The sequence below is a fragment of the Amphiura filiformis genome, chromosome 12 (genome assembly GCF_039555335.1).
Source record: "Amphiura filiformis chromosome 12, Afil_fr2py, whole genome shotgun sequence".
Classification (NCBI taxonomy): domain Eukaryota; kingdom Metazoa; phylum Echinodermata; class Ophiuroidea; order Amphilepidida; family Amphiuridae; genus Amphiura; species Amphiura filiformis.
This window is the reverse complement of record NC_092639.1, coordinates 15,578,291-15,602,729: the sequence shown is the minus strand read 5'-3', so window position 1 is coordinate 15,602,729 and position 24,439 is coordinate 15,578,291. Positions and strand designations below refer to the sequence as shown.

Here is a 24,439-nt window from a genome sequence, read left to right as displayed (position 1 = left end):
TCTAAATGCTATCTTCAGTAGATATAGCGAAAAAAATCCTAAAACGCGCACGGTTACTCTGCCCGAATTAAAATCGGCATTCGGCCTATATGCCGCGCTATTAAAAAAAAAAAAAAGGGGGGAGAGTTAAAATAGAGAAACAGGCAGATAATAATCTCTGCTTTATATAAGTGCCGTTTTAAATTTTGGTCAGCTTCGTCATTTTACATTTCTTTATAGTTCTGCAGTCGGCCTAATGCCGATTTTCTCTGAGCGCGCAACCCCGTTCAATGCAGTTTTGCCGTTTCTCGCCGTACTGAATCATCATCTACAACGCGTGCTAGGCAATGGGTTTTTTCTTCTTCCTTTTTTAAATTTTTTTTTAAATATTATTTTTTTTTAAATTTTTTGGTTGCTATCTTCTGAAGATAGCAATTTTGGTCAGCTTCGTCATTTTAACATTTCTTTATAGCTTTGCATTCGGTCTAGTGCCGATTTTTATACCAAAAGAAAATGTGGCGAGACATGCCGTAATTTGCTCGATTCTGGTGCCGGTGTCTATAGAGCTCCTGCATTGATTTACATGGGTAATTATAAAATTGAAATATCTCAAGATCCGAATAAAAAATGACGCTGAAAAAAACTTTGAAATAAAGCTTTTACATTTCTTTATCTGTTTTATGTCATTTTGGTGTTTGTCGGATTCGTGTGATTTTGCTATCAACTGCAGAAAGCTCAAATTTAAACGCTCGTTGGTTGTCGTTTTTGTCTGCTAAAGCAGATAAAGGGTACATACCACAAAAAAGCTTTCCAGAGACTTTACGCGTTTTGGCCATAAGTCGAGTTACGTCCAACTTTGAAATATATATTTGATATCATCTTAACTAGAACAAAATCTGCATAACATTTCTGAAAATGACTACACATTTTAGGTCCGACTAATTTTTGAGAAAATTAGTGATATAGGCCTATAAAAGGGCCACTTTTCCCGTGTTTACATCATATCCGACTGCTAACCGCGTTCTGACCTCGTTCGTAAATATCACTCAAATTTTAGCATTTTCTTTTTAAATTTGTAGAGATCACATTCACAAGTTCTTGTAAAACACGATTACCAATTTGCTAGAATTTTTATGCGAAGTTTGGGACTATTATAATAGGCGTGATAAACTTTTACCGGAAACCGCTTCACAGGCGGATTTAGTGGCTTCTCTAATTCTGTGGTGGTATATGAACCATAAAGCGATATTTTATAGAATCATGTTGTGCTATCTTCTGAAGATCAAATTAAAATTTCAAATGTTGCTACATTTTGTTTTGGTTTATAATTTTAATTGCATGTGTTTTTTGTTCTACCTACTGAATACTAGTATAGGCCTATAGCTGAAATAAAATGCAAGCCTATGTTTTCATAGTCCCCTGCGCGAGATATATATTTTCGAATCGAATTAGGCCTACTGGTGCTAGGTATATCTACATATAGAATCAAATTAAAATTTCAAATGTTGCGACATTTTGTTTTGGTTTAATTTGGGACTATAGGCGTTAATTTGGGACTATTATGAGATTCTAAATGCTAGGCCTATCTTCAGTATAGCGAAAAATATCCTAAAACGCGCACGGTTAGGCTACTCTGCGCGAATAAAAAAAAATCGGCATTCGGCTACCTAGGCCTATATGCCGCGCTATTTAAAAAAAAAAGGGGGAAGAGGTAACAATAGAAAAACAGGCAGATGCGGAAAGTGATGAGTCTGTAATATCGCTTTAAACTTTCTGATCGGGACTGATGTATTAGAAAGAAAAAACTCGCCGCTACATGATGAAGTAAAAATTTAGAGAAAATAATGTAAAACATTACTTCTAGAGTTTTTGGCTAGTAAAAATGAAAAAATGTACCCTTTTTGGACTCGTAGTTTACCAAAAATTTGAAAAGGTACCCCAAAAAAGTTGTTCAGTGTCAGGAAACTACCCTTATTCTTGAAAATCAGTGTTTTTTAGACCCTAAATGCGCCACTCGCGTAACTTGCCTTGTCTAACTTGCCTTGTCTAACTTGCCTTGTCTAAAAATACACCCCCTTTTCCTTGCTTTTTTTGGTCACCTCAAGTGTTCCCTTCATTTTAGTCAATCAGATTTTTTTAATAGGCCCTATCAAACAAAAGCTAACACTTCCCCTAAAAAAACTTTTCGTCACTAGGTCAACAGATAACGCAATGCAATGTTATAGCAAGTCGAATGTGGAACTATGAAATCTGTTGAAAACTACCTATCCAGGCACATTTTTTGACCAAAATGTAGGTTTTAAAAGTCAAAACCTCAAGCGTTCCTTACAATGTTTTTCAAACTTTATGTTATTAAATGAAAAGGCACACTTTTATTGTCCATATACTAGCGTCACTAGAATGAATTGCAAAATTGCAAAAGTTACTATTTTCGCCTGTTTTGTCATACGGTACGGTAATGAACTAGGGCCTATATGACTTTTAAAGAAAAAGCGCTTACAAATTTATAGTGTAAGAAATTTGATTATAACTTTTTTCACTTTAGCCTATGGCCTAACATTTCAAAATAGTGCATTTCAAAATGCATTTCAATTCAAAATTCAAAAATAAATTTACCAAGTAGGCTATTATAGGCCTAGGCCCTCGGGTCTTTTTTTTTTTTTTTTTTTTTTTGACGGACATAGGATGTAAAGTTGTAACTTTCTATATCAATTTGTTTGAATTGTTGTGTATAAATGCCCAACAAGAAAAAAGAAAAAGGAAACAGAAAGAATGAAAGATAGCAAAAAAGATAATTATTAAGAAAATGTGGTAGGCCTATTAAAGCGGTAAACTGACTGTCATGACTGTACACATCTGACGCGGGCTGTAAATGCTGAACAGTGATATCGCATATCGCCCATCACTAATTTGAAATAGCGGTTTTTGGAAAACGTGGGTGCATTGAGCGGAAACTATTTTAAACTTAAGCTTAACATTTTCTTGTATTTTGTGTAAGTTATTTCATTGCCAAATATCTGTAAATGATATGTAGTATTTACTGGGAAGATTGTTAATGAAAACTAAAATGCTTTGAGCGCCGCATACTTGTAAAGCTTTCATGAAGAAGTTTACATGCAGGTTTGCAACGTCCAACGACGAGACAAGCATTGCAAGGCTGTTGAATTCGCAACTCATGAACTTATTATACATTTGGATATGCATTATGCACTTAGAAATTCGATCATGTCAAATGTTAATATGAATTCATAACAAATGACAAAATTAGTCCTTAGGAACAGACTGACATGACTGGGGAAAATAAAGGTGAATCCTGAGAATGTGAACTTCCAAATTTATTTCATTTTTTTTGGACACACTTCCATAGACGTTCGCCTTTCGTATCTCTTTCCTTGTTGGAAAGGTATAACGTTGCGGAGATAGGAACATGTACGAAGATCCGGGACCTACTCTGCCATGTTTGGCTGAGTAACGGTACATGAACACGGTCCTTTGTGCGGTTTTGTGCCTATGTAAATCAGTCATTGTGTAAAGCTGTGTTTATACCCATGGGTTACTCATCATCAGACTGAATCATTGTCGCTAACTACACAAGTTATGTGTACAATTTTAGAGAACGTTGACCGACAGAGGGTGCCAATATAGGCCTACGTGTCGCTTTCGAAAAACAGCGAATCGTGCGCATGCTCAGCAGGCAAATACGACGGCAATTTAGTGCACTGATCATGCGTGCGATTCAGGTTTCTGCAAAAGCGATTGAGTATAAATTCATCTTTAGAAATGACCGGCAATTGTGTGTTCTCAAGGGGGTTTTATCATGTTAGTGACCTGACACACATTTGTATAAGCCCTTTCGCAATTAAAACTGCGCATGTGCAGAAACAAAGTCGCCAAATAAATATAGCGATAAACACAACGAGGCTACTGTACATTTTCAATGGGGTGAACTTTGACGTTTCCGTAAAAACGTTTTGTACTGGAATTTCGCTGACAGTTTGGTCTTTACAGGGAAATTTATATTTGTATTTCACAGGAAATATTAACATATGTAGGAATGAATAAAAAAATGTTTTACAAAAATATGTTTTTGAAGGAAGTGCAAAGTTCGCCGCCATTGGAAATGCACTGCAGCCTCCTCGTGTTTATCTCCATAAAATCGGCAAATATTACCCACAATGCATCACGATTCTGAATTTGCGAAAGGGCTTATTGGTTCGATCAAGCATTGAAATGCTGCCACTTTTTGTATTGGATCGTTCAAGCATCTCCAACAAATTTTTGGATGTAAGTGCCTCTGGCCCTAGTAGAAGTAAAAAACGGATACTATGGCCAGAGTTCTAGGGCTACACTTCCATGGCATCGCCATTGGCAATTACTTCAAACATTCTCCTTCGACACAATGATGATGTTCAACTCCCAGCAGTGTTCGAAATAAGCACTTATCCTCTTGTCCTCTTGTCCAAAAATTACTGGGGACAACCATATTTAACTGTGTACTTATCCCCTGGACAACCACTATTTGGATTCTTTGCACTCAAAAACATGACTTTTATGTTTTTGGGACAACCAAAATGTTTTGAGGACAAGCAGAATTCATGCTTTAGTTGTCCTCAGGACAACCTCCATATTTTCCTTATTTCAAACACTGACTCCCAGTGTTATCACTTAACATTGACTAGATGTGTACGCATGATCGTTACCAATTTCAGGAAAAAGGCTTAAAGGGGGTTATTTTTAAACTATGTTCGTGAACATAAAATCATGTTCGCGATATTTAAAAAATACATGAATAGGGTTGTTTTTGTCTTTTTGATGACGGATCATGACAGTGTACTCAAAATTTAACAAATAGGGTATATTATTGTGAATCATTCATGAGAATGTTGAAATCCCTAGAAATCTTGCCATTTCTCACTTGCTCAAATCACTCCCGGATTTCACTTTTGTTTCAGTTTGGTTCCGGGGTTCATTAAATTATTTGCACCCGGGTTTTGCACTGATTGCGTTACTAGGGACTTACCCAGCTTGGCCGCTGTGTTCTTTGGTGTGTGTTCTGTTAAAAAAGAGTGCTTTTATAAAAGTGTACTTAAAATGTAAAAATAGGGTAGGGCCTACCGTACCTAATTTTTAAGGCTAATTTGTATCCGTTTTTGTGTAAAATAGGGGTACCGGTAACAAATGCTGAAAATGTTCTTGAAACCGTGCAAAATAGGGGGTATTTTTGACTTGGGAACGATCATGCGTTACGCCTTTGAATTGGCAGTGACAACACCAGGGTTCAACTTCAGCAAGTCAAAGTCAAATGTCAATGCATGATTATTAGGGTGCATCAAACGCCCCTCATGTCAACCAATTTTTTTGTACCTAGTCTTAAAATATGCCATTTGTCATAAAAATAACCTATACCAAATTTAAATTCATTCCGATGTCGTCTTCTGGGTCCACCGTGAGCCTAAACTTTGAGCGTTATATCCTGCACTATGCATCACAATAGCCATAAGGCAGCTATTCTAATACACAGATTTTCGGTGCAAAATAATGGCTGCTATGTGCTTTACTTCTGGATTTGAGTATTTTGGGGAATGTTGGGTCCTTTTTCAGTCCCAAATCATATTATAAGGATGTGATACTTGTTTGGGACAATGACAGTGTTACAAAAATTTAATAGCTGCTCTATGTATCAACATTTTAAATCGAACATTGCTGCCGTTTAATATATATATATATCTAGACTTAAGATTAGGTTACAGTACATAAGCCGGTGTGTGGGCAGAGTAGGCCTATTAAAATTTGCCAGTTCATATGCAAAATTTCTGTTAGTTGTCATATAATTTACGCTTACGCAGCTGGGTTGGGCATGCATCTTTTACCTGTACTGCTTGACAACCTAAAGATATTTAAGATCCTCCTTGAAGGTGGATCTCACAAGAGATGACAAGATCGTTGAACTGTGTATACATGATGTTTCTGAGTGGTCAGAAATCCATCAAACCCACCATTAAATTAACAGCAATCAGAAGCACTTCATAAGGCAAGATGAATGGCCAAATTGTTGTACTCCATCAAAATCTCCACACAGGATCACATTCTACAGCTTCCACAAGGCACAGGGACAACAAAACATAAGCTGCCCAAGCTAAGAGACTTTCTCATATACAGCTCAAGGTGGATTGACTTGTAGTGTTGTTGCTGACCACAGAATGACCTTACCTGTACAGCACCTATGGCATATGAACATGCAAATGCTGCAGTGTGTCTCAGAACACAGTCTGAAGCAACATCTCTGGGAACTAACTGAAGAGATGGTCTCATTTACACTCTTCAGTTCCGACAGAGGAGAATAAGCAAGCACTGCCTAGCAAACTGCATGCAGTTAAACCTTGGGAAGTAATGGTTGCACCATGTAACATAATTATTTTGGTACTGGCTTTGGAAACCGAAGTTCCCTGAAAATATTGATCCATCAACAGTCCTGGCTGATTAGCAAAAAGGGACATTTTCACCAATTATTAAAATGCTATGATAAGAGTTCGTTGCAGAGAATGTAGACAACTGGCTACACTCTGACTGCTTCAGTCCTCAATCCTCATTCAATGTTGGACTGATGGTGCCATCATTGTAATCAATGATCCTGTTGATCATGAGTAAGCTCAGAAACTGAGATACATCAAAATGTTCCACAGATTGTTAAGCATGACGGGAAAAAGATGCCCAACCTGCGTAAGCGTAAATTATATGACAGCTAACACAATGTTTGCACATGAACTGGGTTAATATCTTATTTTCATCATTGTGGTAAGTTTTTCTGATAGTATTAACTTTGTTATCTGGGGAAATTGCATACAATAACACATGCCCTGTGTTTACTGGGTTTTTGTAACCTATTTCAAGTCTAGATACGCAAATGGCAGCAATATGTCTAATTTAACATATTGACACATAGGGCAGCTATAAAAGTTTTGTAACATTGCATTGTCCTAACAGGTGTGACATCCTTATACTATATGATTTGGGACTGTAAAAGGGCCCAGCATTACCACAAGTACCCAAATCCAGAAGTAAAGCACATGGCAGCCATTATTATGTACCGAAAATCTGTGTATTATAATAGCTGCCTTATGGCCATTGTTCTGCCTAGTGTAGGATATCACGCCCAAAGTTTAGGCTCATGGTGGACCCAGAAGACGACTTCCGATTGAATTTAAATTTTGTGTAGGTTATTAATTTGACTAATGGCATATTTTAAGACTAGGTACAAAAAATTCGGTTGACATGAGGGGCGTTTGATGCACCTAATGATTATGAATGCTATGATGGGTAAAATATATAATTCTCGATCATGAGAGCCAACTTGGGTGCGTATATGCGTCAAACATAAAATACTTACTTCCATGACTACGCAAGACCACACGCTTACAGAAGTTACAGAGCAAGCACACACAGAGTTTTGATAATTGTCCAATCACACTTTGAATATGGTCGTCGCCAGGCAAGGTCGAGGTTCGGTCAAGCGATTGTGTTATTCCACAAAAAGTATGCTGATGCAACAGTACGGTACACAGTAGGGTGCATCTATAGCCCCCCTATTTTTAAAATGTTAACCCTGATTTTTGTCCATAGCATAAATGTGTTCCACTATCAAAATAAATACCTCGCACAAAATTTCATTGAAATCGGACCTCGACCTATGGGGCCACCGCCACCGGCCATCAGAACATTTATGATAAGCTATATCACAATTTCATAAGGTAGCTATTTTGCCTCATATACTTTGTGTGGCTAATTATAGCTGCCGTATTCTCAATACTGCTAAGTGCATCAATTTAAAGAGTTTAGACCATTTCCAAAACATTTGCATATTTTATTGTAAATGGCAGCTATGTTTGCAGTCTTGATTGCTGTATCAAGTAATAGCTGCCTTAATGTAAAAGAGTTTTACAATCCTAAAATGCTATTTTCAGCACTCACTATTAGTATTACATTCATTAAGAAGTTCAGTGCTTCTTGAGGAGTCTGGTTTTAATCATCAGTGTTAGATTTGCGCTTTCGGAGATTTGGTTCGTTATTGCGGCTTAATTCAACAACTTGTAGTGCTTTCCTGTTCTTGCTGCATCCAAGAAGTCCGCGCTAAGCTTTCTGCACAGTCATTGATAACATTGCATGATGTTGGCAAAGGATTCTTGATATGCTGGAGAATTTGACCATGTATTAACATCTTCAGTGAGAAAGTCAGTGTTTATTTGCAGTATGTGGATAGTGAACCATGAGTCCTCATTGACCAAGTCTCCAAGAGATGTTGCAGCGATGATGTTGGTTGGAAACTCAGGCTTTCCAAGGCTAATCCAATCCGCTGCTAAGATGTACTGCAGGTTTAACTGCAAGGAGTTTATCAGCAAGTGCACGCCGCTCATCTGTGGGCACTATATCACTAAACAGTGCAAGGGGCATCATCTCTCCTGTCAAGTACTTGCACTTGAAGAAATAACTGGATTAACAGCCTCATACATGAGCAACTTGTGAAACAGATTGAGGTCATGCCATATGGGGCATCAGCAGCTGAAGTGCAGGTCAACCACCACAAACTGTAGATCAGAGTGGCGAAGATAACAAATTCTCTCACTTTCGGCACTTGATGGACGGCTCTTATGGTACCTTGTGGCAGCTGTGAAATCTGGGCTCCAAGCAAACAGATCTTTATTGAGTAAAGTAGCTTTGCCATCCACCTGGCTTTGTGGAGAGCTCCAGGTTGCTTGGATTTATTTGACATTACTGCATCATCGCTTTCTAAGAAGAGGATCCTCGACAAACTCAAGATATAATCATCTTTCTGCTCTGAATGTCATTTATATCTTTGTTGACCTTTGACCTTATTTCGTTGACCTTTGACCTCTGTTGACATTGAACTCTGTTGACCTTTGACCCTCATCTGAATATCCAAGAAACAAATCCCACAGCAGAGTGTTAAAGTTAAGTTTCATATGGCCCTCTTCTTTCCATTTATACATTGCATGCAATATATAGGGTGTTTTTAGAGTGCAAAGTTCACTTTACTACACGTTTCAATGGACAAGCCCATTTTCGGACTTCAAGCCTGTGGTGGCCCCATAAGACAAACTCCGAATTAAATAAAATTTGGTAGGGATTAGTTTTAGGACAAGTGGAACATGTTAAGGCTATGGACAAAAATAATGCAAACTATGGGGGCTATAGATGCACCCTTGTACACAGACATGACAGAACTTCAGAAGGGTGTTCATGCTCAATCCGTCCAATTTTATATCAAACTTGGTTTGGTGATTGGTCATGGTAGCCTGATGTGCTGTATAGTTTTGTTCATTGTTGTGTCATGTTATTTGCATATTTATGAATATTAATGAGCTTATTTCAATATTTTGCCTAAATTTTCATTAATCCACTCTGCAGCTTGAACACAATAACCGATCAACTTCATTATTATGTTTTCAGGGTTATTAGGAGTTAAGAAAACCTAATAATGATAATATTGGATGGCTTATTTCGCATGATACCATAACATATCGGATTCGTCATACAAATATCGAACTCGCCGTTGGCTCGTACGATATTTTTATGACTCATTCGATATGTTATGGTATCATGCTCAGCCATCCAATATATCAAACTTGGTTTGGTGATTGGTCATGGTAGCTTGATGCGCTGTATAGTTTTGTGTCATATTTGCTTACATTTTCATTAATCCACTCTGCAGCTTTTAAATGTTATAACCGATCAACTTCAAACTGGATTTGGTGATTGGATATGGTGGCCTGGGGTGCTGTATAGGTGTGGTTTACACACCTTTGTGTGGGGGCCACCTTAATTACTAACCGCGTAATTCTAGTTATTTATGGTTTTGATTCTTTGCTCCAACATTTAAAGTTTTTTAGGTTAATTTCACTTGGCCTGAGCTAAAGTAACCGAAAAATCAATAACAAAATTCAGTTTCCACCTTTGGTAGTTTTACAAGTAGCATCTATGTGCTAACATAGCCTGCAAGTGTTGGCGATTTTTAAAAAAAAATAAAAAAAATTGATTTATTTGATTTAAATCGGATTTTTTTGATTTTTTTAATTCCAAGAACTGCTATACCCCATGATAAAGTCAAAAGAAACCAGTGTAATGCTATACATATATGCACAATCCTATCATGTATTTACAAAAAGTCAAAATGCATTTTTAGATGTGAAAATTTCACAGAAAAAATGTGGTAAAATCATGGGAAAAAACCTGTTGAATTCTGCACCTTGAAAATGATTTTTTAGCAATAGATAAAATGACATCATAGAGGTATTTAATTGTACCCAAAAGGTGTAGAAGCATTACAAATGAAGTAAAACAGTCAATTCAAGGAAGAAATTAACTTAAATTTATCAAGTTGATTTAAATCAGTGATTTAAAAAAAAAAAATTTGATTTAAATCGTGATTTAAATCAATTGATTTAAATCACGATTTAAATCAATTGATTTAAATCGTGATTTAAATCAATTGATTTAAATCGCGCCAACCCTGCTGCAAGTGGTCGAGTCGAACTCGAAAGCCTATATAAAGGGCTCGGATAGCGATGTTTTCTGTTCTTTTCACATATTTTTTGTGGGACCTACTGTCCTGCCAGTGCTGAGCCTCCCCCAAAAAAAAAAAAAAAAGATTACTTACACATTTGGGTGTGTAAAACACTCCCTACACGGCTGGCTGCCTAAGCCCTTGGATCAGAAGAACATTCCTCGTATTCAGAATGCAATTTGGTGTGTCTGATGTGCTCTCATGTCCCGCAAAAAATGCTGTGGAAATGTCGCTATCCAATCCCTTTTAATGTTAATTGTAGCCTTTGTGTTTGTTCCACAGACTTGATCATCAATTGTAATCATGCCACCTAAGAGGAAATCAGCAGGAAGACCTCCCAAGAGCCAAGTTGCTGTCAATGGTGCAGCTACCAAAAAAGTCAAAGGTAAAGATGTTGACCACTGTTAGTAAACAATGATCCATTTTGGACAAATCATATCTTGACTGTATGCCCGACCCCCAACTCAACACAAAAGTTGACAACCATGAGAGTCACAAAATTGGGCAGGGGTGTAGTACCCCCTTAACGTCATGGTCTTGAACTCCAACAATGAAATACAACTGAATAATGAATTTAGAGTCACCTCATCACTCATGAATAATAAAGAGTCACCTCATTACTCAAAAAATATGTGACTGGAAACTTAACATCAATTTTGTTTAGCCTAATATACTGAAAGTGTCGTGACATTTTTCTGTTCACAGTAAACCACCCATCACACTGCACTGAGCCTGGAGTGGTATTGACAGTAGGGGAAGGAGATGTAGGACAGCTTGGACACGGTGACGAGATGTTACAAAGAATGAAACCTAGAGTAGTAGCTGATCTTCCCATGTGTATATCGGTGGTTGCTGGAGGAATGCACACAGTTTGTCTTACAACCGATGGTGAAGTAGGTTCAATGGGGTTGCTAAGATAGGGTGGGATGGGGGAATCCGGAATGGGAAGAATGAAGCTCGGAGTAGTATAGCTGATCTTTCTATGTGTATATCGGTGGTTGCTGAAGGAATCCACACAGTGTGTCTTACAACCGGTAGCAAAGATGGGGGAGGGGGCAGAAATGAAATCCAGTGTAATACCTTATCGCCCTCTTCTATTGGTGGTTGCTGAAGGAATGGGCTCAAAAAGAAACTTAAAATTCTTCACATGTATTGGTTATACATTGTATCTTGAAATTATGTCCATCAAAATGAACCAAAATTATAGGCCTGCACCTGTAGGATTACTTAAATACTCTACTCTACTGACATGTTAATATCAAAAATATATGTGTAATATTCTGGTTAAAGACTAAAAGAGAATGCTAAAGAAATGCTTTTCAATACAAATATTACGGTACTTTAAATAGTAAGAATTTCAAATGAATGACCAAATGTGTACCACGTAACACTTTACACACACACATACAGCATCAAGTAGTCTGGTAACCTTTTTGTAGGTGTGTTGTCATCATGGTTGAGTGGCGGGAATGTGGGAATTCTCCACACTGTTCATTCATTCAATATTATCACTGATTCTCACCAATGTTCTGGTGATGACTGATGAGTAAAAAAGTTCATAACAAATGATGTTTTGTACTGGGTTGACTTTCGCCTGAATTATTTTTTTTGTTGCATTATATAATAGTCATAATTGCATAAAGCTTCCATTGTTCCCAGAATAATAGCCAAATATGCCATTTGATCTTTTGTTTGATTTCAGGTGTACACCTTTGGTTGCAATGATGAGGGTGCGTTAGGTCGTCCCATCACAGATGAAGACACAGAACCATTCTCACCTGGAAAAGTGCCGTTAGCAGACAAGATTATTCAGATCAGTGCTGGCGATTCACATACTGCTGCACTCACAGATGAAGGAAAGGTGTTCTTGTGGGGAACATTTAGGGTAAATATCACCTTTTGTTATATTTGTTCAACTTTTAAGCGACGGAAATTATTCGGTTCTTGTTAATGTGCGCAACAATAAAGTCGCAACTTCAATTCACATGCGGCAGTTTCGCATTACGCATTCAATCGGTAAATGGAAAGCAAAATTAAACTTCTACGCTACTCCGATTTGGTACAATGTACACTCGCCAAAGCGCTTTCACCAGCTCTACCAGCGTCTTCACTTCAGAGGATGTTATTGCTCTCAAGATTTGTTGAATTGCTATTAAGTAATGTTGAAATACATCCGATGATGTCACAGGTTTAAACGACGTCAAGCAAGATGTTGTGGCACCCCTTGATTCCGGGGGAGGGTGGTGTCAGTCACTCAGGATGTTTTCCCCAGACTGCTGAGTCAAGGTCTAACCCTCTGTCAAGGTTCAGTCTGGGTCTGTTCTAATATGAATTGCTTCCAAGACCCTACAAAAAAGTCTTTTGACTCCCACGTCAACACTTTTCAAGTTTTCCCTATCATGGGACGGCGAGTTAGTGCAGCGGTAGTTCCCTCGCTTTGCACCACTGAGGTCACGGGTTCAAGCCCCGGCGCGGCCCAAGGACTCATGTGCACTTGGTTTATCCCGATTCCATGCTCGCTCTGGCAGGTATTCTCCGGGAACTCCGGTTTCCTCCTGCTTTCAAAAAATCGGTGATTAGTTGGTTATCAAAAACTTCCTTCACCCAATGGAATTTGGGGAGCTGCACAGATAATTGGTGGATGTTACAATCTAAGTGTGGATAGGTCTGCGCCTGAGGTTCGGCTGCAACTGGCCTAGATGATGCGATTTGATTGTGATGATTCACCATGGCAGCGAAATTACAGCGCTTTGAATCCTTCAAGATCTAGCTGGAAAAAGGCGCTATATACAAGTTCAGGTTACTGTGACTTTTTCAATAAATTGATTCTTTTGTTCTCTGCAGGATGGTACAGGTGCATTTGGCTTAACCAGTTATGGCCAAACCAGCAAACAACCGCTGCATATACGTTTAGAAGCACCTGTAATCCAGATAGCATCTGGCGATGACCATTTATGCATGCTGACCATTGATGGGGACTTGCTGACCATGGGATGTGGTGAGCAAGGACAGCTTGGTCGTGTGGCAGAGATACATGCAGTGAGAGGTGGACGTAAAGGACCAGGTAGGTGGTTGGGGGGTGGGGGGGAATAGTGAACAACAAAGTTGTAATATTGATTGGGTCAGGTTCTCTTATGAATGTTGTTTATTACTTGTTAGTTTAAGGGGTATTACACCCTGGCCAATTTTGTGCCTATTTTTGCATTTTTCTCAAAATAATAGCGCATTAGTGACAAGTAAGATATGTATATTATAGGGGCAAGGACTACAACTACGGCACTGAAAATTCAGCAACTCAAGGCAAGTAGTTATTGATTTATTGATCAAATATTTGTTTTCCCTCAATTTTGACTGTAACTCCACAACAGTTGTCTGTGCTGAAATAAAATTTCCAGTGCAGTAGTTGTAGTCCTTGCCCCTATAATGTACATATCTTACTTGTCACCAATGCGCTATAATTTTTGAGAAAAATGCAACAATAGGCAAAAAATTAGCCATAATTGAGAACAAAGTGCATCATGGGTAATATCACGGTGTAAACAACCCAATCTCTCACATAGATAGCTGTACGTGTCAATGAACTATGACTCATCAGAAATTCTCATGATTTTACTTTTCATTAACAATATTGGTAGTTCTCACCAGGCTCAACATGTACTGTGTGTTTGTTTTGTGCAAGTGCCGTGAAGACATTACAAGGAATTAATGTTTTGCAAAACACATGCAAACTGCCAGGTGCAAATTGCAAAATCCACCCCATTGAAATACATACCAATCAATGTCCCAGTATTACCCACAGTGCACCTTTTGTCTGAATGATCAAAGTGACTTGCAGGATTGAGGTAATCAGCTGAGACAAATCGACTGTTTAGTGCCAGAAGTGGGTAAGTGCAATAGCTGCCATGTGTAAATTAGTACAATATACCATGTGTAAATTGCCAAATGTTCACAAGGCAGCTATTGCACTTACCCACTTGTGGCACTGAGCATTCGAAATGTGAGCTGTCATGATCACTTGGCATGCAATTTCTTTGATATCTCAAAAATGAAGCATGTGCTAACATGTCGATACACAACATGAGAATGACATCTTGAAATCCAAAGAAATCTTTCCTGTTCATGTTTGCTATTTTTAATTTAATATTTTTGGGTGTAATACACCCACAAGCCTCAGCACACTTTAAGGAGCACACGGTTTGGGGTGAAGTAAAATCACAGGTGTGTGTTTAACTATTTGTGACCGTACACCACAAATGAGCCGTAAATTTGGCCCCGGTCAATTTAGTTTTATTTAAAATGGTATATCATTTGACTTCAAACGATATCCAGAAGCAGGGTTATGGTTTGTTGAACTTTGCTCCTTCAACAAAATAGTACCTTTTTTCGGTTCTACATGTGTCTCTTTTTCCACATTGCTGGTAATAAATATCAAACAGTCATAATTCGTGGTCATTTCAAATCATCCCAAGTCAACGAGGTTCAGGATATGTCCTCTCATTGTTAATTGTTGGTTATACATTAGACCAAATAAAAAAATAAACATGTTTCACGTCCCCTCCCGCTTCCTTTTTGAGGTTTCTTCAATTATATTTTTTATTTTTTGAAATTCAGTTATAACTTTTCAAAAAATATGTCTAGGAAGCAGGGTTCACAGTTTATCGCGTTTTCGCGTCCAGGACGCTTTTTGAACTCACTGGACCCGGAAAAAGTAAGATTATGTAACCTGAATGGGTCCAGCAGGCTGTTCTTGGACCCGGAAAAAATCCCATCCAAGAAATAGAAAATGTCATCATAGATCGTCATTGTGCGATAACCCAGCTCTCAATCGGCTCACAGCACATTTTTAAACAACTTTTCATTCATAAATTACATACATGTACAATTACAAATATCGCTGCAACATGATACACACCTCATCGCTATTTCATGCACAGATATTTGATCAGTGATACGAGGGGAACTGTGGAAGAGGTTGACTTGCGATATTTTTTTCGGATCGTGCAAATATTATGTTACAATAATACTGTCAACAAAACAGGGTCAATTCCTGGTGACATCGCTGAAAACACGCTTTTTGCGGTAGTTGTATATTTCAACCGAGCAAATATAACAAAATAACCAAATAATTAGATGATTAAAGTAGTGCATGTTATTAGGTAGTAATTGTAGTTCTTTATGTGAAAGTCGGCCGATCACGGAAAGTCGTCTTTTTACCCAGTAATTTGACTCGACTTTGGTAAGTTTTGGGTGCCGAATTCGGCATACTTTCATATTTATCTGTTTCTGTTTCTGTTACGGTAACTTCCCTTGGGAAACTCAAGTCGTTTGCGCCAGTACTGAAAATACATTTCCGGGTGTTTCTGAAGTTTCGTACATAAGTACAATTTGGACCCACAAAAATCAATTTGGGACCCGCAAATTTCAACTAAATGGGATCTGAATGGGTCCAGCATAAAAAGGTGGACCTGGTTATTTGAGAGCAAACTGTGAACCCTGCTAGGAAGTATAGATGCTTTCTATAGTCTTGCTAATATATAAGAAACACTTTTGGATGGTTTTGAGATAATTAGAGGGGGCCTACCTCTCAGAACAACAAATAAAAAGAGGCCTCCTCCTTTTTTCAGGCATTATTGTACGTGTGTACGCTAAAACAGCTCTAATTATGGGTATTTACACTGATTTCACTGAGAAACAATAGATTATTGATTGGTTTAAAAGGTGTTTGACTAGCGCTATCATCAGCAAAATGAGATACATGTCGCACCAACTTGAGGTAGCTTTGAATACTACCTTCATGCACATTTTACACTAACTCAGAATACAATTTGGGACATTTACGGCTCATTCATTGTGTATGGTCACATTTTTCCAGATGCACATCACACATGGAGCACAACACATAATTTCACTCTATGGAATTCTTAGAATTTTTTAAAAACACATGTATATTTCTATTTGTCCTTGACAGCCATTTTGTTAGAACCAAGCAGAGTTCACTGTAAGCGAATTCGAGGTCGAGGTAAACCGCTATTCGATGGTGTCTGGTGCTCGTCATACTGTACCTTCGCTAGAACCAGAGATGGGGATATATATGCATGGGGGCTCAACAACTATCATCACATAGGTGAGATACGGTTTCATTGCAAAAACTTTGCAAAGCAGATCCAAAAGCTTCCCGTCCACAGAGCTGATGGCCATTCCAACTTGGGATTTAAGCTGCCAGCGAAGAGTATGCCTACGAGAAGTGTCTTAGCTAGCCACCTGTCTGCCCTTTATTTTAGTTGGGGAGTTTGCTCCTGGGTCGGGCGAAATTAATACTTTTGACAGATGCTGCATTATAATTGTAGGTGTTGAGAGTTTGCTATTGAACTTTTTAGTAAACCAGATTCGCAAATCAAAGCCTTTATTCAACACTTATTTAATTTGAACTCCCAATGGTCTGTAGAAGCCTGGTATTACCAGGCTTCTGGTAAATGTGTTAAAGGTCAAATTAGGATGGGCAAGTTTATTCAAATGACGGGCAAACCTCAATTTCTATCAAAGGCCGTGCCTACAAGTACCAAGTATGAGAGGGTCCACTGTCTGGCCTAGCAAGTCAAATGTCAGAAAGATTTTTAAAATATCAAAGTTATGATGGTAATTATTTTGAAAGAATTATTAATCTAAATTTTTGAAAGAAACAGGAATTTTTGGAAGATGCGGCAAAGCTTGCATGGCATTTTGATTCAGTAACTAATGACGTCCAAGGACATGAAGCAGTCTACCCACTACCAACCGCCCTTTAAATATGCCCCTGATATGTATTGTATCTTCTTGAATTGGCGAACAATACTTGATCAGGAAGGGTTGTGCTGATGCAATTTTGAAGACGCATGCAGGCATGAGAATTTTCAGTTTAAAAACTGAATTCAGTTTTTTTTATAGTCAAAATTTCCTCAACTTTATTTAATTTCAGCCTGTTTTTGGTACTTTTTGCCCAATTTCACGCGCATTTTCAGTTTTTTCAGTTTTTTTTAGGAAAGTGCAGTCTCATGCCTGCGCATGTCAATTTAACTCGACTTATGAAAATGGATGGATGTCATTTGACCTTGTTTTGGATCATAGTCATTTATGAGGTATTGAATTTGAATGATAATATTTTGCTTATAAATCAAACATCTAAATTACTTGTATCCTGTTGTATGTATTTAATAACTATTTTATTTTGTTTATATTTGCAGGTTTAACAAACCGAGAACCCCATTATATGCCCAATGCAATAGAATCTTTCTCCAATATCAAAGTAGATTCAGTCGCTGGTGGTCAACATCATACGGTTCTCTTAGATACAGAAGGTATGTACTATATATTGTTATGTTCAAAACAATACTACATAATCCAAGTTAGGCCAAGAAAATATAAACATGAGTATATCCTCCACTGACTTAACTATGAAAAGAGGCAACAACGAGATCTGATTGCGTTCGCCTGCGACCGCGAGCATGCACAGCCAGCAGTGACAAATGAGTTATGACCCCGAATCTTTGAGAACCGGAAGTGATCCCTAATTACCTTTGACCCATAAAAATATTACATAGTGCTTAGGATGTCATAAGGAATATTCCTGGTGAATTTCAGCTTAATTGGAACTTATACATGGATTTTGATTTTTTTAAAATTTATGATTGACCTTTTGACCCCTTAATGACCTTTTGACCTCAATGGAAAAAAAAACCTAATGTACACCGACAAAATGCATTGTTCCAATTTTAATTAAAAAATTCTACTATGTTTAGTTGTCGAGATAAAAATTCTTGAAGTTATTTAACTAAAAACAGAAAGTGACCCCTTAATGACCTTTGACCCCCAAAATAAAAATACCATGCATACATCAGGTAACACTGATTCATGTATGATGGTTATATTACTCTGGTCTGTTTACATTTTGAAATAAAAATTTTTTAAACATTTTTGATAATTTTGGTTTTTGACCGGAAGTAACCCCTTAATGACCTTTGACCCCAAAACTGTAGACATCCTAAAGACCCTGGCTAGTAGCGATGCATATGTGCTAATGGCGACTCTCTGCTATGTAATTTGTAAAGACAGTGATTTTTTGAATATTTTTTACACATTTTTCTTACTTTTACCGGAAGTGACCCCTTAATGACCTTTGATCCCAATTCTGTGAAGGACTTTTAGACACTGGTAATAGGCGATGCATGTGTGCAAGTGACGTCACGGGGCTATGTAAAATGTGGAAGAAGAAGCATTTTTAGTGAAAATCACGGTTTTGGCCACTGACCGGAAGTGGATGACATTTGATCGGAAGTTCATCATGTGACATCTGTGGCACCACCCAATAGTCCTAGTGACTAGTGTAGCATGTGGCTACGATGGCTGATTGAATGATGTTGACAGAAAGAAGAAACAAGAAAGAAGAAAGAACGCGGAAAAAAGAATGCACAGCGCCGATAGCGGCTGTGCAAAGAGACTTTTTAAAGTCTCTTTGTTGCATATTAAAATATGTAAATTAAATATGTTGATTAAACTGGCGCTCAAATAGATTTTATGTATGGGAAAAAAGGTCAAATTTTAAAATTAAAAGCCAGAAATTCACTTTAGTTTTAATGCCATACAGGAGCTTTGATAACATGCACTGAACTCACAGGATGATAATTTTCTTCAAATATCCGTGCACTACAAACGCCAAAGTGGAGCACGTGTGGCCGAGTGGATAAGGCGCCCGACTCATAATCCATAGTTTGCGAGTTCGAGCCCCGCTCGTGCCAACGTGTCCTTGTGTTGTGTTGTCTTACGTGTTGTGTCCTTGGGCAAGGCACTTTATCCTCATTGCCTACTGGGGGTGGGTGGGGGTTGGATTGGATGTTTGTATAATAGTTGTTTGTTTCAATGTTGCAATATTGGCGCTGATTAAGCTGCTGCCTGCAAATTGCATTGTGTCCGCTTAGGTGTGTTTAATGTACAATTCTAGCAATTTGACCTGCGGGTCACGATTAGAGTTTGAAATAAAACCTTCCTTTTTTTTTTTTACAGTTTTAATGTTAATACAAATGTTTATTTCCCACCAGGAAAAGTGTACTCATTAGGCAGAGTGGACTATGGCAGACTAGGACTAGGAGAACAGACCAAGGAATCCAACGTACCTGCTCTTATAACAGACTTAGCGGATAAACATGTCACTAGTATAGGATGTGGTACTTCTGTTAGTCTAGCATGTACTAAACAAGGTGAGTAGTATGGACTCTACGCTACACACTATTTTGCAAAGTCCTTTCACAGTGATCGACCGATCGAGTAAAAAAGAACTTGGGCATTTCTGCGTCATTCGATGCTACGCAGATTGATCGGTAAATGAGGTTCTGACATGATGATGATGTGATTCAATTAGCCAATTGGAACCCAACTTCATGTTTACGCCATAAACTTACGCCAAATCAGGCAGTGCTAAAGTTCTTTGCAAAATAGTATAGTGGGGCATACCATGGAATCCCATCTCATTTCACTTAACTTAAACTTCATGTAGCTTCGTAAGTCTCAGAAATGAATAGTAACTTGACACATCGTAAATCTGTTTTACTTAATTGATCTACGATTAGTACCGTTTACATCTAGTAATAGGTATTCATAGTGGTTACTTAGAGTTCCTTATCTTATTGTTCCTATATATTTTATTTTATTTTATTTTATTTTCCTTTCCTTTCCTTTTCTTTCCTTTCCTTTCCTTTCCTTTCTTTTCCTTTCTTTTCCTACTTTTTTTCCTTCATTCTTCCTTTGCAGTAATTGTAGTGATGACCTTTTGCGTGTCATGCCCTCCTTTGCGTCACACTAAGCGTCGCAAGTTGCACTTTTCGCTCGTACCTGGGTTCATGCGGTCCTTTGTTTTCCGGCACGCAAAAGGTTATCTCTTCATACTTGACAAAAGTCTGTTGCTGAAAATGTGTGTAATTTTGTTTGCTTTGCAATTAAATCATGTGGTTTGACACCAGATATTTTGCTTGGACTATACTCTTTACTTCAGGTGAAGCATACGCATGGGGAATGGGAAGCAGCTTCCAGTTGGGAACAGGTGATGAAGATGATGCGGACACACCCGTCCTCATGGAAGGCAAACAGCTGCAAAACAGACGTGTTATATATGTAGGAGCTGGAGGACAACACACAGTACTACTCGCTGTAGATAAATGATGACCACCAGTATTTTAATATCACATATGTATTAAAATTCAATTATCTTCTCATACTGTAAGTGAATTTTTGAAGTGAGTTATAGCAACATTCCAAGTGTTTCAACTATTAAGGGCTGCTGAACAGGCTTAGGCCTAAAAACAAAAATTGTTTGATCCAATCAAACAATTTTTGTTAGGCCTTAGATAAAAGTATTTCCTTTTCAAGATAAGCCACATTTTTAAAATCCCACAAAAAAATTGAATTATGGGGGAATAATGCTGCAGTCGACAGTGAAAAACAATAAATTTAAGTTCAGAACCTTTGCTGGCCATATGTCGAAATCAATTTTAGGAACAAACATGATTGTTACTCCGAGACAAGAGTGATTCTTGAAAATTAGATATTTTGAGGTTGCCAATATTTGGTCAATGATTCAAAATCTGTGTATATCAATGAGACACTGATAATCATGTTATATTTTTAAAATAATGGAAGAAAGTTACCCTGTAAAAAGTTCTCGAGCTGGTTAGAAAGCATTTATGTAGCTGAGAAAATTATGTAATTATGGCATACTGTAAAAATTTGTTAATAAGCACATGTGCCTATTAACAAGTTGCTCGGACAAGAACAAATTTGTAGAGTAGTTTGTTCAACTTTTTCATTTTTTTCTCCTTTTAATTTTAAAGAAAAAAAAGTTTAACAAACTACATTGTGCCCTAAAATTTCTTCTTGTCTGAGCAACTCGTTAATGGGCACATATGCTTATTACGAATTATACTGTATTGTTGAAGAGACAGGCTGTGAAATGGTACATGCGTGAATTATCGAAAGTATTATTTAGATATCAAAGTTCAAAAGTATTTCGGTGTATGTGCATGTATTTGAATGTTTGCTGCCTCAACAGCTCAACACAAAAACCTCAGTATTGATGTACTAGGGACTTAACCAACATATCATAACTGTAACCTTGTACTTTGCATGCTTCGCTTGAGGTCAGGTTGAGACTGTTATGTAAAGTTCATTGTTACAAACAAACTTGGTGTTAAGTTCACATTGAATGAGTCATGCGGAGATGCATTGTGTTGGGCTACAGACTATGCTCCATTATTGTTGTAAAATATGTTCCATGTGAATGCTTTTTATGACAGCAAAATAAAGTTGACAGGTGTTGTTACATGTGGGTTATTCTAGTTGATACCCCTGTACCCCCTGTATGGAAGATGTGACCATAATCTCCCACACAGGGGGTAGATTTTAAATGGAATCGTCCATCCAGGTAATATAATTTGAAATTCACACTCTCTATGAGAAATATTAAGGTCATGGACTCTTGTCTTCCATGGGGATGCATGGATTTCAACAGGAATAGCATAATTGCTGGCATGCCAAGTTGAAACATGAAAATTCAACTCTGACATTATATCAATGATAATGGTGATGATGATGCAAACTTATCAAATACCTTTCACCGATTTGTGCTTGATTTTGCTGTTGGTTTTTTCCCAATTATTAATGTACAAAAAATCAGGCAGCATCTAATTTTTATTGCTTTAATGCACTGTTAGGTATTTCCGGATGTCGCACACAAAGAAGCATTCAATATTTTGTTGCCATATATGGAGCATGAGCTGGACCCTACTGTCATTTGCTGGAAATATTTATACTCGGAGTTACAGTTTCCTGCCTGAATTTTGATTGGTCTTGATTCTTGCAACTTAAGGCCAAGTTAAAAAGACATGTTTCTCGTCCGGGTTTTCAAAAAAAGGAGGAGGGCTTTTATTTGTAATCAAAAAAAGTGTATTTAGCCCTGTATTTAGCATATAGAATAATGCCTGAAGGAGGCGGCCTTTTTATTTTATTGTTCTGGTAGGTAAGGCCCTTCTAATGATCAGTGAACCTTCCAGAAGCGTTTCTTGTATATTAGGGAGGCTATAGAAAGCATCTCAACTTTCCAGACATCATGTCCTCAAAAGTTAAACTGAATTAAAAGAAAAATAAATAAATAAATTTGAAGCGGTCTCAAAAAAGGAAGCAGGAGGGGACGAGAAACATGTTTTATGTTTTACTTGGCCTAATATGGCAGGAATCAATGGATTCTTGCAAATAATATACTGGCTGGATTGGGTTAAGGTGGTACTACACCCCTTGATAAATTTGGACTATTTTTGCATTTTCTCAAAAATAATAAGACACTGGTAACAAAAGTTATGTGTATTATAGGGGCAAGGAATCCAATTACTACACTGGAATTTCAGTAACTCAAGACAAGCGGTACATTATTTATGATAAGAAAAGAGGTACAGCTTTAGAATGTACCTCATTTCTTAACATATAATGAACCACTTGTCTAGAATCACTGAATTTTCAGTGAAGTAATTGGATTCCTTGCCCCAAATATACATAACTTTTATTACCAGTGTGTAGTTATTTTTTGAGAAAAATGCAAAATTAGTCACAAAATTCATCAGGGGGTGTAGTACCACCTTAAATCATTCATAATACATAACAACAGTTTTAGTGTGTTGGTGAGTTCCAGATCCAAAGTACTGTGATGTGGTAATTTTCACAAGCGTTTCAGTTGTTATATCGCAAATTTAAGACACAAATGTGAAATTTTGTCATGATAACATTGACGAGGCATTATTTTTGCAGAGTTGAAATCCATACACCCGTTACGGTTACCGTAATCTTTCACTCAAGGAGAGAGAATTTCAAATGGGGTTACCTGCATGGGAGACTCCATTTGAAATATACACCTGTGTGGGAGATGAAGGTCATGGCTTCCATAGGAGGGGGGGTATGGATTTCAACTGGAAGAGCCTGTAGCAGGGACGTTAATATTCTGGAAATGTGCTTGAAAATTCGGAAAAGGGCCCATGAAAAAATTGGGAATTTTTTCAGTAAGGTATTTCAGCATAAAAAATCATGAGGAGGGGGTAACTCCCCTTTATCCCCTGCCCTATAGACGAATCTGACGAGCCACATTCCTACATCTCACTGGCGGCCTTCCATCCATTTTACGTGACGCCAGTATCATAGGCGTGCAGCATTTACCTCTCTGTGATGCGGCGCAAGTGCTACGCGCTCCGATGCGCTTGCGATAGTGGGCGTTTTGGATTGCAATCCAAACGAACTAAGCTAGTTTGGCGCGGATGGCCCCCAGCTATGGCCGACTTAATCCTCAGGAAATGCACTGTATATGAGAATCAATTTGCAAATATTTGTTGGAAGTTTTAACTCTTGATTTGCTACAAAATGAAAAAGAAGCAGGACATATTCCAGTACTGAACCAGTTGCTACATACCTCTTAAATTATCCCATGTAATTTGGTCACTATTATGTATATCAGAAATGTGCACTACTACTGTATTTCCTTATAGTGGTTTGACATAGTGTTTTCCTGTTAAGAAGGTCACATTTTGTTTTATTTAATATCTGCCTTATGAAACACATTGGGCTGTTCCGGTTACAATCCACACACCCTATGGAAGATGTGACCTTAATCTTCCACACAGGGACTGTGAATGGAGTTACCTAATGGGCGACTCCATGTGAAATTGACACCCCCTCCGGAGATTAAGGCAATGTCTTCCATAGAGGCTGTATGGATTTCAATTGGAATGGATTACTGTACGATGCATCTGTATATTCCGAGCGTCATTAAGCAACATACAACACACAAGATTTGCAGATATATGTATGGAGGATTTT

General features: G+C 37.8%; 1 protein-coding gene across 2 annotated transcripts; it reads left to right on the top strand.

The window, feature by feature from the left end:
- Window positions 1–2,867: 2,867 nt before the first annotated feature.
- LOC140165851 (regulator of chromosome condensation-like) lies at window positions 2,868–22,932 on the top strand. Of its 2 annotated transcripts, none has more exons than XM_072189181.1 (9): window positions 2,868–2,972; window positions 10,841–10,943; window positions 11,264–11,451; window positions 12,261–12,443; window positions 13,403–13,622; window positions 16,527–16,682; window positions 17,779–17,892; window positions 19,630–19,788; window positions 20,580–22,931. In XM_072189181.1, the coding sequence occupies exons 2-9, from the start codon at window positions 10,862–10,864 to the stop codon at window positions 20,744–20,746; spliced, it is 1,269 nt and encodes a 422-aa protein (XP_072045282.1). In that variant the 5' UTR covers window positions 2,868–2,972; window positions 10,841–10,861; the 3' UTR covers window positions 20,747–22,931. The 2 variants fall into 2 exon arrangements, with proteins under 2 accessions (XP_072045282.1, XP_072045283.1); XM_072189182.1 differs by having other exon boundaries at window positions 2,882–2,972; window positions 10,821–10,943; window positions 20,580–22,932.
- The last annotated feature ends 1,507 nt before the right edge of the window (window positions 22,933–24,439 follow it).